Below are 16,343 nucleotides of genomic sequence, written 5' to 3'. Positions count from 1 at the left end.
AGATTTTACAGAATTTAAAAGGATATAGAGAGCATTTTACAAAAATCTTTTTTGAAAGAAATTTGACAACTTCTAAGAAGTACCTTGGAAGACAAATTAATGAAACTAACTCTGGAGGAAATATAAAATTTGAATAGCACCTATTAAAGAAAGTATATTCCTAGCTTGAAAACCTACCTATATGACAATAGCAGGATCATATACATTTTAATTGATAAATTATATCAAACAATTAAAGCAGAAAAAAGAAGGAATACTTCTCCCTTATTTTAGGAACTCAACATTGTGCTAATCCTAAAACCGGATAAAGATAATAGGAGAAAAAAGTATGAACATAGATAGAAATGTCTTTAACAAAACAAACTATTAGAGGTCAGATGTGGCAGTATGTAGAAAGTGGTTTTATTAGAGGGATGGCAGTGTTGGTTCAGCTTTAGAAGATCCACCCCCAAAAGTCATCGTTTTAACAGAGGAAAGGAAAAAGCCACATGATCCTGTCAGTAGTTGGAGAAAAAGTATTGGACTAAATTCTACAGCTGTTCATGGTAAAAGCTATCGGGAGACCAGAAGTAGAACAGAACCTTCTCGGACCTAGAAAAGTTAAAAAAACAAAAACAAAAACAAAAAATCCAATAAAACAAAAACAGTGTTGGAAGACGTTTCGTACCTAATTTTAAGACTTCTTCTAAAGCTACAGTAATCAAGGCAGTGTTGGTGTAAGGAAAGACATATAGATCATTGGAATAAAACAGAGAATCTAGAAATAGAATCACACATATATGGTCCACTGAGTTTTGGAAAGATTATTTAACATTAGCATGCTATAGAATATAAACTCAATTCAAGAGCTGAGGAAGAGATAATATTTTCAGCAAACAGCACTAGAACTTGGTATCTGTATATAAAAAATTAACCTCAACTCTTTATTTCCATACATGAAAATAACTTGAAGGGATCTATGAACCTAAATATGAAAGCCTGAAAGTATAAAATTTTAAGAAGAAATTATAAGGGAAAATGTTTATGAATTCAGGGTAGGCAAGAACTACCTAGGATACAAAAGACATGATGTATAAAAGAAAAAAAATTGATAAATGAGATTCCATCAAAATTTAGAACTTTAAATGACCTCATTAAAATGAAAAGTAGTCCTTAAACAGACCATATTTACAATGCATATAACCTATGAGCAGAATACATAAAGAATTCTTAGAGCTCATTAATAGACAACCCAATTAAAAAGTACACATAAGAAGATGATAAATAGCCAGTATAGCACAAGGAAAGGTGTGCAACTCTAGAATCAGAAAAATACTAATCAGTACAATAACAAGATTGAACTATACACTCATTAGGGAGATGAAGTCAAAAGTTTAAAAGATTCTCCCCCTTTGTGTTTGTCACACTCAATGGATTCATTCTGCTAGGTTTCCTGGGGTTGTGATCTTCATTGTCTTTTCCTAGGGTATTGTCTAAAATTTTTGGAGTGCTGGTTTGATATTCATGAAGTTCCTGAGGTGCTCTTTATCATGAAAGTATCTTATTTCTCCATCAATTTTGAAAGATAGTTTTGCAGGGTACATGAATCTGGGTTGGAGGCTGTTTTCCTTTAGGGCTTGAAATACATCACTCCAAGCTCTTCTTGCCTTAATGGATTGCATTAAGAAGTCTGCTGTGATTCTGATGGGCTTTCCTTTGTATGTGATTTGTTTCTTTTCTCTCACTGCTTATAGAACTTTGTTCTTCTGTTGGGTTTCTGGAATCCTAACTATTATATGCCTATGTGTAGATTTTTTTTTTTGATCAAGGCTAGCTGGAGTCCTATATGCCTCACTTATCTGTATGTCAAGTTCTTTTCCCCTGCTTCGGAAGTTTTCTGCCATCACTTCTGTGAACAGTTTTTTTATGTCATCTGCACTCTCTCCTCTTTCTTCATTGACTCCAATCAGTCTTATGTTATTCTTCTTTGCATCATCTAGCAGCTGCTGGATTGATTTCTTGTGTTCCTTTACAATTTTAAAGCAATTTTTTTCCTGGTCACTAATTGCAATCTTTTCTTCTATATCTGAAATTCTATTCTCACATTGGTTCATTCTGCTGTGCAGACTTTTGATGCAGTTTTTAATCTCCTGGAAATCTGTTTGCATCTGTTTTATGGATTCCATTTGTTTCCTATGTTGGGATTCCATCATGTTCCTCAGATCTTCTATTTTTTTTATCTGTGTCCTCTCCAGATTTATTAATCATGTCTTGCACCATGAGCAAAATCTTTGCTATTATCTGAGTAATTATTTCTGATTTCATTTTTCCCAGATCCTCTTTTGTTGGCAGTTCAGAGAGTCCAGGTGGTTGAGTATCAGAGTGTTCCATCTCATTTCCCTTTGGGGTTGCTGTAGATGATCCAGAAGTCTGTTTTTGAGGCTTGTTTATGTATCTTCTCATTTCCACGAGGTGGGGGGTGCTTCTGGCTCCCACTCAGCTCACCTTCTCTGCCCTAGGAACTTGGGATGGTGGCAAGGGAGCTTCCTTCTGGGTGCTGGGACTGGCTCACCTTCTCTGCCCTAGGAGCTTGGGATGGCAGCAAGGGAGCTTCCTTCTGGGTTCTGGGACCATCTTAGCTTCTCTGCCCTAGAAGCATGGGATAGTGGCAGGGGAGCTTCCTTCCAGGTGCTGGGACCCCTTTTTTCCATCTTCACTTTCAACTTTTGTGTGTTTTTGAAGTGATTTTCTTGTACACAACATATAAATATTTTTGCCTATCTTTTCTTGCAATGTTCTTTTCTGCTTTTGATTTTTTTAATTGAAATACTTTCTCTTTTGTGTAACTTTTGAATCTTCTAAATACTTTTGTTCGGTAGTTATGGTATCTACCAGCCCAAGCCACATTTGTTCTTCCCAGGCAGCCAGGTTGTACCAGATCCATCAGAGATTCAAATTGGGTGAGAAAATGCTAAATCCTTAGGTATGTCCAAAGAAGTTGGGGCACCAAATACACAAATCAACTCTTTCCATCCTGAGGGGCAAGCTGAGAGCTAGAATTTTGTTTTGTTTTGTTTTTATGCTGAGGAGTGGGGAGTAGGTGAGACAGATAGTAATCAGTGGTGCTTACCAGCTCAAGTTGCTGCCTCCATTTTCTCCTGGGATGCTGGATTATATCAGGCCTGTCAGTGCTCCAAGACTGGAAAGATAGAAGCCAGTCCTCTGGGGATTCCTTTTGAAAAACTTGAGGTGCTTATGTATGGTCAAAGAAGCTCTTACCTCGCTTGGGTGAAGCTGAGGACTACCATATTTCTTTGTACATAAGACCTAACTGGAAAATAAGCCCTAGCATGATTTTTCAGGATGCTTATACTATAAGGCCTACCCCCAAAATAAGCCCCATCAAACAGATGGATGCATTTAGTATGTCTGTTGCAACACATGATGGACGTACTAAATTATAAAATATGTAGCTAAATATTGACAATACTTTAAATAATATAAATCATAAGTATTTGTAAATACTCCACCAGACACCTTTGGGTAAAAGGTAAATGCCTATGTAAACAGATAAATTTGAGACTTATTGATGAATGACTATTCAGAGTACAGACACTACACAAAAAACATGCACACTTGATAATGAATAGACATGGTTGTGCCTAACGTGAATCTTCATAATTCAATACATTGTATGTTGTAATAGACATACTTAACACACTTGTGTGAAATAAGTATTTTCTGAATTTTCGTGGCTGCAATTTTTCATCACTTTTGTGTGTACCATCATTTTTAACTGTCATCATTTTTGTTGCTACTCTGGTCTTGTAAGTCTTCAAATAACATTTTGAAGACTTTAACAGACTTTTAATAGAAGCTTTTAAGCCTAGACTGCAGGTCGTGACTTGAGTGAAGAATTTATGGGATAAAGTCACTGACAGCTGTGTTGTCAGGGCACTATAAACAGGGTATACGGACAAGAAGTCCTCAGTGAAGGACAGCACTCTTGTTAACATGAGAGATTGGAGTGAATGGTTCTACAGGAAATGGAGTCACAAAAAATTCAGGCCAGAATTTGAGGTTTTGGGTGTTTTTATGATGGTGTTTCAGAAGATGACATAACTGTATTTGAATAAATGCAGATTTTTGTACATGAATAAATGTAGATTGTTGAAAAAATACGACATTCTCTGAAAACAAGCCTTATTGTTTTCTTTGGAGTATAAATACATATAAGACCCAGTCTTTTTTTTTTTTTTGTATTGATTTTGACAGTTTATTTAAATAATTTTAAACAGGCAGTGTTTTCTAGATGGGGAAAAAGGACATGATTACAAAATCATTTTTCTTTTCAATTTTCAAAAATATATATTTGATGGTAGAGAGGGTGAAAAATACATCTTCTTGTAACTAGATGTCTCAGAAAGGCAGTTAAGGAAGAACTTTGTGTACAGGTAGCAAAATAGACATCATAATTATTTGTAGAGTAGGATACTATGATCAAAACTTCATTTGAATTTTCAAACTTCCAATTACAGTGAACTCTTGACTTATGAACTCAATCAGTTCCTGAGGGCTAGTTGTATCTCAAGTTGGTTGTAAGTCAATACAGCTGAAATCTGGATGTTTATCTGGGGACTCACTATAGATAACAAGAGGTAAATGAATCTTCCACTAACCTAATTAACCCAAGTTGTTTGTATGTCAGGCCAGTCGTAACTTGAGGGTCCACTGTATTTTATCTAATTTTGTTAAATGGCATGCATTTGCCTTTATTTTTATTTTTTTTAGACCCAGTCTTATTTTCAGGGAAACATGGTAGATTTATTCCTAATCATTATAGCACTATATCTGGGACAGGATCTCAGATGAGTGGGTATACTCTAAATCTCCTTATTGCCTTTGATCTAGTATCATGTTCTACTATGGTACAGAAAACTTTGAAGTGGTTTATCACCAAGGGAATCTATACATTAATTGTAGCTTAATCAGTTGTGTTTGTGGGTAGAAAGAAGGTCCAAGTTTTCTACTTTGTAGGAAGTTCCTACAAATTGTTAATTCCAACAATTTGTAAATTTCTTTATTTGCTATTATACTCAGTACCGGATTTGGTTAACAATTCTTGTAATGAGATATATAGTAAATGTTTTAAGCTTTCCTGACTATATGGACTGCAATAAACTATTTCATTTTTGATAGTTTATACATTCAATTTTGATTTATTCTTTACATTTGCCTTAATATTTGTTTAATGAAGAGTTTTTAAATTTCCAAGTTGAAGAGTATTTTTTCTTTTGGATTAATTATTTTATCACTCTCCATATGAAATGCACAATCAGGTGTACTGCTGTGGCTCTGTCCATTGTAAGAATTTTCTGTACCATGGTCATTCAGAGTCATCCTATGTAGGGACATAATTGAACTATATTTAGCTAGTGTCAACTACCTGTCTGTGAAGCACATCTGTCTGTGAAGCACATCTGTTTTCTTTCTTCCTTTGTCAGTTTAGATATTCCCTTCCCACCCAATGAAATCATATATACAGGCCAAGAGAGACACTTTTGCAACAGATTAAATTCTGTGCTCTACACATCTACTTTATCTGGAAAGCTCTACTTACCTCCTGAAATACGACTTTTCCAACCCAGCACGACTTAATGAATATAGTAACATCTTATTCATAAAAAATAGCTTAGATTGCATAGTCATTTGATATCCCATGGTTCAGCCTCACCAAGGGTCTTGTAGCACCCAGAGGTTGCTCTGAAAATGGAAAGTAGGTGCTGTGGCCCTTCTGTTGGGCTTTCCAATAAGATAGTCTTATATAGAAGATACACTAAGCTCCAATCATTGATAAGCTATCAGATCATTGATTCTGGGTGGATCTGGGATAGGTAGCTTACAAAGCAGCTGTCAGTTAGCGAAGAGTCCTGTTTTTTTCTAGGCCCCAGTTTAAAATGGTCGATGCTTGGGTGACCTAAAAATTTTTTGCAAAAGAAATTTGCAGAAGAATTATATACTATTCTCCAAATCCAATAAGGTCCACTAATGATGTGACATTCTTGGTAAGTAGAAGTATAATACCTTATGTTTCAATTTAAAGGAAATGTCCACTGTATCTCCCAGCCCATAACATTCTCATAATTAACTCGTATTGAGCAGGTCCCTGATCTTTGTGCAATTTCCTTCCCACCCTCTGATACATAATTCTTATGAGTTATGTAGACATTAACATTTCTACTCACCAGTTCCAATTTTTATTACACAACCAACAAAGTGAATCCTTTCTAAACAATGTATAATCAACATTCCTGAGGATTGTATTATGACAGAGAGTAGGAAAAATAAGATAATACGGGAAAAGATTATGAAGTTATACAGGTATTCTTATAAAATCAAGTTGCTTTTTATCTTCTCTGCTGATAGATGTGAGAAAGAGATTTCCCTAAATCAGTAACTATATATCGAGTACCACACTGGGTAATTGTGCACCCATGAAATATCAACAGCAAGGGATTGGTGGTTGAAGTTATAACTTGGTTAATTTTATAGTGATTTACTATTACAAAGTTTGATCCATCTTGTTTTTTGTACTCCAGACCATGGAATTCAACAAGGATGTATTGGTGACCATTACCATTCTATCATTGAAATCCAATTTACTATTCTCTGCAACTCCTTCAGAAACAAAGCATTATTTCTGATTACAATCTTGGCAGGAGATAGCTTCAGGAATTACCATTTTTTATTCCTACTATGCCTCTAATTACAATTGCGGGAAACCAATATGAATAAAAGTATCCAAATTATACATCTAGGAAAAATAGGTATATTTGTATACCCAATGGATCTACTCTCAGCTTTATTTTAGGCCATAACTATCACCTGGTCACTTAGTTGAATACACTTTGCCTCTAATTGCTTTTTGGATCTCTCAGTATCAATCTCTGCTCTGACATGATATATAATTGACCCAGAGGGGAAAAACAAGTAGTTACTCTCGCAAATGACCACAGATGTTCCTATAATTACTGTATGTACTTATGGGGTATTTCAGGATTCTTCTTAAGGGGCATCTGGCTTCTCTTTTAATGAATGGATTCTGCATCTGTGAACTTATCTGGAAATCTGATGAGATACTGTGATTTTTTCCATTTTGGTGGTGACTATCAAAAACTATTCTTGATATTTTCTGCTGATGCAAATCACAAAATATCTCAGTAAGTTGCCCACCTAATTTTACTCCTAGAAACATAATATATTACCTATTACCAAGGATTTCTGTACTGCTACCTGCTGCTTATTATAGTAATTTATGTCCATACTGCCATATGGTTAAATATTGCCATCTGGTCTCTACCAATCCACGATATTTAATCTTCATAGATATTATGGAGACTGGCTCTCTGCCATCACTTTCTACTGTCAACAAAGGCCTAAAAAAGGATAGTCACTACAAAGCTTCTCCAGTATGTTCCTATCTGCCTTTCTAGCATATTACTTGTTAGGTTAAGTGGAGATCATGTCCTTCAGGTACCAAAGGGTACAAAATTAGGAGGTGACTTACCAGGCCAAGCAATACATATTCATTTTAGCATTTTATCTCCTATAATTTTCTGTGTTATTTTTTAATGCTATCTCAAAAGTCATTGCTATCTTTATTAATCATGTGCCTTTGTTGAGTCCAGGCTTCAAAAAGCCATCCCAGAAACCAGATTTAAGTGTCCTAACCAAAGCATTAAACACCAAATATTGGGTGAGTTCCCTACGTAAATGAACATTTCCCTATTCAATTCCTTTAAAACTACTCCCAGACACATTCCCTTGGAAAATGAGAATATTAAAGAGGTCCTCATTTCCTTTGGTAGGTGCTCTATTTTCTTCATGTGTGGTCCATTTCTTTATAGAGGAAAACTTACACTTTTATGCCTTTGCTGTGCTGAAATCTGATTCTAATTCTGGTTATGGGCTGGAAGTAATGATACTGGAAGTAGTCTTGTGAATATAAACATCATCCAATTCAACTATCTCAAGTGAGGCCATTATAAACTCTCCTAAAAATGAGAAACTCTTCTCCCCTTGAAATATGAAAGTGGTACATATGCTAGCCTGGAGGGTTCAGAAAAGCTGCAGAGTGTTCTGAGGGAAGTTATAATATTCTTAGGCTTATGTATACACATTTACCTATTCCGGCTATAGTATGTGGCTAGCATCCTCAAAAAGACATGCTTATCCAGAACTTCAGAATGTGACTGAGACCAAAGCGACTCCATTTTGCTAAAATCCACCATTCCCCTAGCCTCTCACAAATTAATGGTTAAAATGTGCATGCTCTGGGACAAAAGACACAATCTGTACCGAAGCAAAGTTCCTAAGTTAATTACTCAACCATCTGTTTGCCTAGGAAAAGAACGTTCCAGGCCCCCTATCCATAGAACAATCTGTAGATGTACTGTCAGTACGTAATGGTCGTGACTATTAGTCAGTGTGTTTGCTGACCATCAGTACATGACAGTCGACCACTAACCTTTGTCCCTCTTTTACCCCGTAAAACCTACATGTAACCGCCTCTCAACCCGCCCCCCCACGCCCCGATGGGCCTAGCCAATCAGAAATGTACACTTCATGCTTGCTAAATGTTAACCAATCATGTAACTGCTAAGTGGAAAATCTCCAAACCTTGCTGTAACCTCTATAAAAACCCCGCTAATTTGAAATTCGGGGCTCTCAATCCTGATCCGCTGTGCCGGTGATGGTTGTGAGTCCCTGCTGGAGCTTGAATAAACGACCCTCGTGCATTTGCATCGGAATCGGCCCCTTGGTGGTCTTTGGGGACTTCGAGATCTGGGCACAACAGTGACATTATTTGAAAATAATATATATGGAGAGAAAATTAGTTAAGAATAAAATAAAATCATCCTGGACTTGGTGGCCCTTAAGTTTAATGACTGTTCTCTTTATAAGAATAAAGGACACAGAGAAGATGGCTATATAAACATGGAGATTGGAATTAAATTCTTACAAGTCAAAGAATATCTGAGCCACAAGAGGCAAGGGAAGATTCTCCCATAGAGCCTTCAGAGGCCGGATGGCTTAACCAACACCTTGATTTCAGACTTCTGGCCTCCAGAACTATGAAAAACTAAATTTTTGTTTGAAGTCACCTAGTTTGTGGTAATTTGTTATGGTATCCCAAGAAAACTAATAAACAAGATGTTAGGATCAGACTCTCTTCATCTGGGCTCAGACTATAACAAATAATACCTATCAAAGCTATGTATTGGGTCTCTTTATAAACAGATACTGGGCCCAGGGATAAAGGAAATAAGAGTTCATTTAAAGCTATCTCACAGAGCCTTTGGGATGAAGTAAATCAGTAATTAACTTCTAGTATTATTATAGATAGGTAAGTTAATTAGATATCTTGTTGGCAGGTAGACAGGGCCTCCCTTAAGGGGACAGCCCTCCAGGAGCCAACACAGCAAGGAACCCACATGGAGAACAATTGAGGCACATTCACTGGTTAGCATTATAAAAAGAAAAAGAACTACTACTTCCCCTAGAGATAGATAGTAGTGATTGATATTCTAAATGGGAAATTCCTTGTATGTGACTTGTCTTCCCATTTGATCCCCATTTAATCAATACTACCTGGGTGACTGTACTTGTAATTTTATTGGTTGGTTATGGTTTTGTCCCACCTCATGCCCACCTTGTAAATTTCCATTGGGTCTTATAGTTTTGTACCACTCTCTACCCACCTCACCACATGGCTTTGCTGTATAAAACATCTTTGAAAAGTGGGGTGAGCAGGCAACCCACTTTCCAGTCTCCCTTCTGTCTCTCTTAGGCAGAAGCTTGCTTTCTCCCAATAAATTTTTCCTACTCTTAACCTCCATTGTTCGTAGAATTCATTCTTCGATTTTAGAGAACAGGAACTCGCATTTTGGATTATCTAGCAGGTTTGGGGGTTATATCTCTTCCCCCTATATCAGTATGACTTCAACAGAAAAAGAACTTCCAAAAAGGCCAACACAGTAATCCTTCACAGTAAAAATTTTCAAATATACTATTCCAAATGGGCTGTGGGTACAGTTCAGTTGTAGAGTGTGTGCTTATGATGAATACAGCTCTGGGTTTGATCCCCAACACCACACAAATTTTTTTATATGAGAAAAAGACTTTTCACATATATTTAAGGATTAGAGCTTGATGTAAAGGGATTATCCTGGGTTACCTAAGTGGATAAAAACCAATCACCTGAGTCCTTCAGAGTGGAAAATATTTCCCACATGTGGTCAGAACAAGATGTAATGATGGACAAAGGCAGATGCTACATTGTTGGGATTCAAGCTGGAGAAAGGAAGCTACAATCTGAAGAATGTGTACAGACCCCGAAAAGGCCAGAAATCAGACTCTTTAGTTACCTAAAGAAATGCAAAATTGCTAATGCCTCGATTTTAGTTCAGTGAAACCTGTGTTACACTTCTAGCCTACAAAATTGTAATAAACTTGTTTTCAGCTAAATTTGTAATCATTTATGTAACAGAATAATGCAAATGCCACCAAATGAAGCTATTTTTACCATCATCATTATACTTATCATTGCCCCATATAAATTAAGCACCTCTCATTGTCTTATCTTTCCAGCAGCCTGTTATCCCAATTAATCATAAAAGGATGTCCAAGTAATTGGGATGTGACTGTATGGCAAGGTTTAATACCTCCCCACATGGCACCTTCAACAGATTCTTTGATTTTAGAAAGGAGACAATCCAACTCCAAAATCCCATGCTGGGGTTTATTGTCTAGGAGTCAGCAAATATTTCATTTAGAGAGGCATATAGTAAATATTTCAGGCTTTGAAAGCCACAGAATCTCTGTTACAAATGCTCTGCTTTGCTGTTATAGAAAGAAAGCACCCCCAAACAGTATGTTAAGGAATGAACATGGCTGTGTTCCAATAAAACATTTTATAAAAACAGACAGCAGGCCTGATTTGGCTCATGGCCTGTAGTCTAATTCCTGATCTAGAACAACTGTGATATATATTATTTAAATCCAGTTCTATAGAAAAAATCCTGTGTCAAGGTAAGTGCTAATGTTTTATGAAACAGTACAATCTCAGGGTTATAATAATAAGGGAAAGGGAAATAAAGAACAAGAAGTAAGATGATTCATTATCCCACTAACCACTTCTTCATATGGAGAAGCAGAAGAGATATATCTAGTCATTTAGCAGTTGTTTCATTGATATGAAACTTGTAGCATGTTTTTAAACAGTTTATGTTAAACAACAAACGAACAAGTAAGAAAAAATAAACTAGCTCAGAATAGGGACTCCCATTACTCAGTAAAAGGGAAGAAAATTTTCTTTTATCTTGCTAGAGAAGCCAGATCGAAGGTCCTATGTTATGGCACATCCTCAGAATCTGGAATTCATAAGAGGAGCCAGAGACTCTAGGCATAGCCATTCAACTTCAGGAAGCAGTACTATATGAAATTAACTCTGCAAAAGCTCGGGTAAAGCAACAGCCAAGGGTTGGGGAGCAAAGCTGAGAATATGAAGAGATGAACTCATTACTATATCCAATTCAGGTATAGTTCAAGAGCACACCTTTCTGTTTGATAGACCAATGTGCATTTTCTTTGTAAATGAAATCTTGAAAGATGTCCTATCTTCTGATTGTTTTTGTGTTTTTTTTGGTACTGAGGATCGAACTCAGGTCCTTGAACTTGAGCAGCAGGCAGCGAAACCACTGAGCTAAATCTCCGGCCCCCTATCTTATGATTTTATGATACTATTCTGCTTCTGTAGAATCTTAGCTGCAGTACTTTGATTTTTCTTTTACTTTACCAGCAAATCTCCAAGGGAAGCTTTCCCCTTTGAAACTGAATAATCCCAGAAATATAAAATTGTTTAAAAATAGAAAAATCTATTAACATATTTCAACGAACAAATCAAGGAATAATCATTTAGATTGTATACATAAAGAGCATTCAATAAAATTCAACGCCATTCACAATTTAAAACTCTTACAATTCTGTAAATAGGTGAAAGCTTTTTAATTTCATAAAATCAATAACCCAAAGGCCTGCAGCAAATATCTTCCTTAATGCTGAAATCTTGGAAGCATATCCTTGTGACTAAAAACAAACAAGTATCCATTAAGACCATTATATTCAATGTCACAGAGTCATAGCTAATAAAACAATAAAATATACTGTACATATACATCTATAAATATTAGAAAGGAAGAAATAAAATTTGTCTACATTTATTATGCTTTAATACACAACTATGCCAGAAAATCTAAGGACAGCTATAAAAAAAACATTTAATGATGTAAATTTAAAAAATCAATATTGTCTTACTAATAGTAATCTACTATTATCAAACTAGCTTTAAGAAAATTAAGTCAAAGGACAATCAGTATACAGAAATAAGCTAGCAAAAGATATATAAGGCTAGGAAAAACTGGTCTACAAGAAGAAAATTAATTTGTTCAAGGTTATATGCTACTAAGTAGTAGAGCCACAACTTAGTTTTCTGATGCCAATATCCATTTATTTTGCATTCCTTTGATTGTAATTATACAATTACCACATATTATATTCATGCAAAAAGTCTGAACAGCACAAGGAAAATAGGAATAACTTTCACTTTTTTTCCCAATTCTAAACTCCAATATCCTTCCCAGATTTGCATATATTCTTTCAGGCCTTTTATACAGGGGATGTGAATGTATACATACAAATATAAACACATTGTTCCAGTTATTTCATACCTTACTGCTTTACAACTTTTCCTTTAAAAAAATATTGTACACCTGAAGGAACTTTTCAGTGTACATGTTATTAGCATTCATTTGTTCAATTTTATTGAAAATTAAATAGACATTTAGACCATCTTAAAACTCTTGCCCTATTACCACACAAATAGTATATATATAGATATATAGTATATCTGAAGTTGATTTTCTAAGTCATAATGAATTTTTTTAAATGTAGATAATGTTAAATTTCCCATACTGACATATACACCTATATCTACATGCCCATGTAACAGAATCTTTCATTATCCGGCACTGCCAGTTTTTAAAATTTTTATTATTTTGCCAGTATGATGAGGAAAATAGGTATATTGAAATATACCAATAGTGGTATATTGGTAATTAGCTGTGAGGCTATTCCTTCCTCACTCCCAGACGCTGCTCTTTAGAGGTAAAAGACAATTACATCTTCAACTCTTAAAATTGCTTTCTCTAGTACTAATGTTGACATTTGTAAATATATTTATATTGCCTTTTCCTGATTTATTACATGCCATCTATTAAATTTTTTTTACAAAAGATTGTTTTATGTATTCTTAATGTTCATTATTTACCTGTTAACTGTAGCAAATATTGTAATAATATTTGTAATAATATTTGTAGCAAATATTATGGTCATTTTGCTATGTTTTACACTTCTTACAGGTTAGGTTTTATGTTCTCCCTGTGCCCCTATTGCACAAAAACAAATTAAGTTTGCAAATACTTTCTGAGTTGTGATTTTAATGTTTATGTATTTTCTACTCTGGAATTTATTTTTGGGAAAGGCGTAAAGTAGAGATCTTGCTATTTTTTTCCAAAATGGGTAGCAAATTGTTCATTACCATTTATTCAATAAGTTAATCATGTGCTAAAATATCTTTTCTAAAATATACAAAATTTCTCCAAATATTTATTTATTTAGTATTCTTGAAAACTTTGAAACAATATCCCACACCATTTCTTTTTCGAGAATGTCTTGGCTATTCTTAAACTTTTTCTTTCTCTAGTCAGTTTCAAAATTGGCTTCTGAATTCTTTAATAATAGATAAATTTTGATGGCACCTTATTGGAAATACATTCCATTTATGGATCAATGGGAAGGAATCCAATGTTGTTCCATCATGTGGACTTGCCTTTCAGGTTTAATTTTTGTTAGACTAACTCAGTTTCTATACAGAAATAATAAAGAACCAAAATAATTTATTAATGTTTTCTACAGTGCTTAGCAAAAATTATATACCTGAAGAGACATTATTTACGATAGTAATTTTTTATTTCTATCATGTTTGCAGTACATATTGATTACGTTCATTATTCAGAGTTGGTACATGTACATAACACATCTATGGTAGTGATTCTTTTTTTTTTTTTGGTACTGGGGATAGAACTTGGATCCTTGAGCTTGTGAGGCAAGCGGCGGAACCACTGAGCTAAATCCCCGGCCCTATGGTAGTGATTCTTTAGATCTCTTCATGTTATCATTTTTGTTTCCTCCCCATCAAAGACCAATTATGAAATAATTAAAGTGAATAAGGATTATTTCTGTACTCTGTTAACATTTTATATATTAGTACATTTTTATAAGATTGGCTAATTTATGTTATTTAATATTGACCATTTATCACTATGAAAACCAAACAACAAAGACAAATGATTAATGATACTGATATCACATTATGAAATTCAAGCTTAAAATGTTAGATAATAAAAACTGTTCTACATGTTAACTTCCTCTAGATTCAAATTAAATATCAAATTTAGCTTCAGTTGATACTGAATATTTAGTTAGGGACTATTATAAGCAACAGCAATTCATCCCTTTACTCATTTTCTCACTCATATATTCAAATTTTAATTTTCATATGACACTGAATGCTTTGAACAGAGCGAGCTGGTTAGTATATAATAATAATAATAATAATAATAATAATAATAATAATAAAGAGGAGGAAAAGAAGAGAAAGAGGAAGAAGGGGGCACAGGGGAGAGGAAGAGAATTACCTTTTTTCAAGAATGAGTAAAATAAAAGCAAGTATAATGATATTATGATACTCACTTTCCCTTCATCTCTTGGACTATCACTTAAATGTACAACTGGACCTGGATGAGTCTTGGTGGACCTGTTAAATCAATTCAAAGCAGTAATTGAAAAGTAAACATTAAATTACCTTCCTGTTAGAGACTGAAGTAAAGAAATTAAGGAGTTAAGCTCAAATTCATGTGAATTTTTGGTTTTCTTTATGATTTTTTTCCTTTCCTCTATTGACACTAAAGAAACTGCAATCTTTAAAAATCAGTTTTAAGAACAAAGTTCCACATAAAAATCAGATTTATCATTACTTGCTAAATATAGGAACCTCTAAAAATTTGAAACTGACTTATATATACTACAGCTACATAAATGGAGCTTTCATAAAGATATAAATACTTTCAATAAAGGATGTCTTTAAGTTACCCTTTAGTAACTAACAATAGTCAATAAGCCAAAAATAAACCTCTGTCTCTCAGGTTTGATTGAACTACTTTTACTCCATTTTAAACTAATGGAGACATAAGACATTTCACACAAAGGGCGATTCATGTTCTTAAAGTTTGGGAAACTGAATTAAACAAAGTTAAATATATTTTCTTACAAAACTTCTTAGAATTGATTCTATGCAAAAAGTTATCACAAATCAATATTTTCTGAACTTGTTAGTCTACTGAAATCTTTTTTCATTTATCATATTAAGAGAATCATTGAAATATGGTTTAGGAAATGAAACTATATGCAAGACTCATCCGCTTAGATCCTTAGACTATAAAATTCACTAGTTCAGAAAAATAATGTAGGATTATGTTTACAAGGATTAAATTTCTGTTATGTATAATGAATTTTTCAGGATATAGAAAAATATTACTCTGGATTATAAAAATTTCAAAAAATTAATTTAGAATAATCAGTGAACTTAAATTCATATAACAGCATCTACACAATGCTCAGTATTTCTTCTGGTTATCCCACTTCATTTCTCTTCCTCCCATTCACCATAATGGTTTGAAAGCCATGAAATATTCTGCCCAAAACAATACAAAATATTTGAATCTGAAGTCTGTTTGTTGATCTTTCAATATTTTCCTATCTTAAATATTGATACTGCTTTGTATTCTGACCTAGAATACCATCTAATCCCATGTAATATGTGAATATTATGAATTTATTATGAATATCATGAATTTAAAAGTCCACAGGAATCAGGCAGGTATGCTATGAGTTTAAAAGGCTGAATAAGAACTGTGACATACTAGATAGCACATTACCCACCTACAGCACCAAAACTACTACTCAGCTCCATTTGATTTCTGCCATGCAAGAATGCTAGAGTAGGATAATTTCATCATGAATTCTTTCACTGCAAACTAAGAATCTAAATTTCTGTTTTTACTATTGCCAGTTTTAATTGCCATTTGAAAATAATTAACATTTACAACTCAACATACCTAAAATTGAACACTGATTTACTCCAAACCTATTAAATCTTTGGCTATCTTTCACTAAAGAGCACTATT

The 16,343-nt window shown here is 34.3% G+C and overlaps 1 protein-coding gene across 22 annotated transcripts in view; it reads right to left on the bottom strand.

Annotated features, from left to right (window-relative positions):
* Positions 1 to 16,343, bottom strand: part of Stxbp5l (syntaxin binding protein 5L) — a 588,968-nt gene that overhangs the window by 237,263 nt on the left and 335,362 nt on the right. For all 22 annotated transcript variants that reach the window (XM_087209125.1, XM_087209139.1, XM_087209148.1 and 19 more), the window contains one exon: positions 14,851 to 14,914. In XM_087209125.1, the coding sequence (XP_087065251.1) occupies positions 14,851 to 14,914 (64 nt within the window). The remainder of the gene's footprint in view (positions 1 to 14,850; positions 14,915 to 16,343) is intronic.

The sequence above is a fragment of the Heterocephalus glaber genome, unplaced genomic scaffold, assembly GCF_053883595.1.
Source record: "Heterocephalus glaber isolate CG9 unplaced genomic scaffold, H.glaber_assembly_v1.0 deba00000122, whole genome shotgun sequence".
NCBI lineage: Eukaryota > Metazoa > Chordata > Mammalia > Rodentia > Bathyergidae > Heterocephalus > Heterocephalus glaber.
Note: the sequence above shows the minus strand (reverse complement) of the source record. Positions and strands in the feature narration are given on the sequence as shown.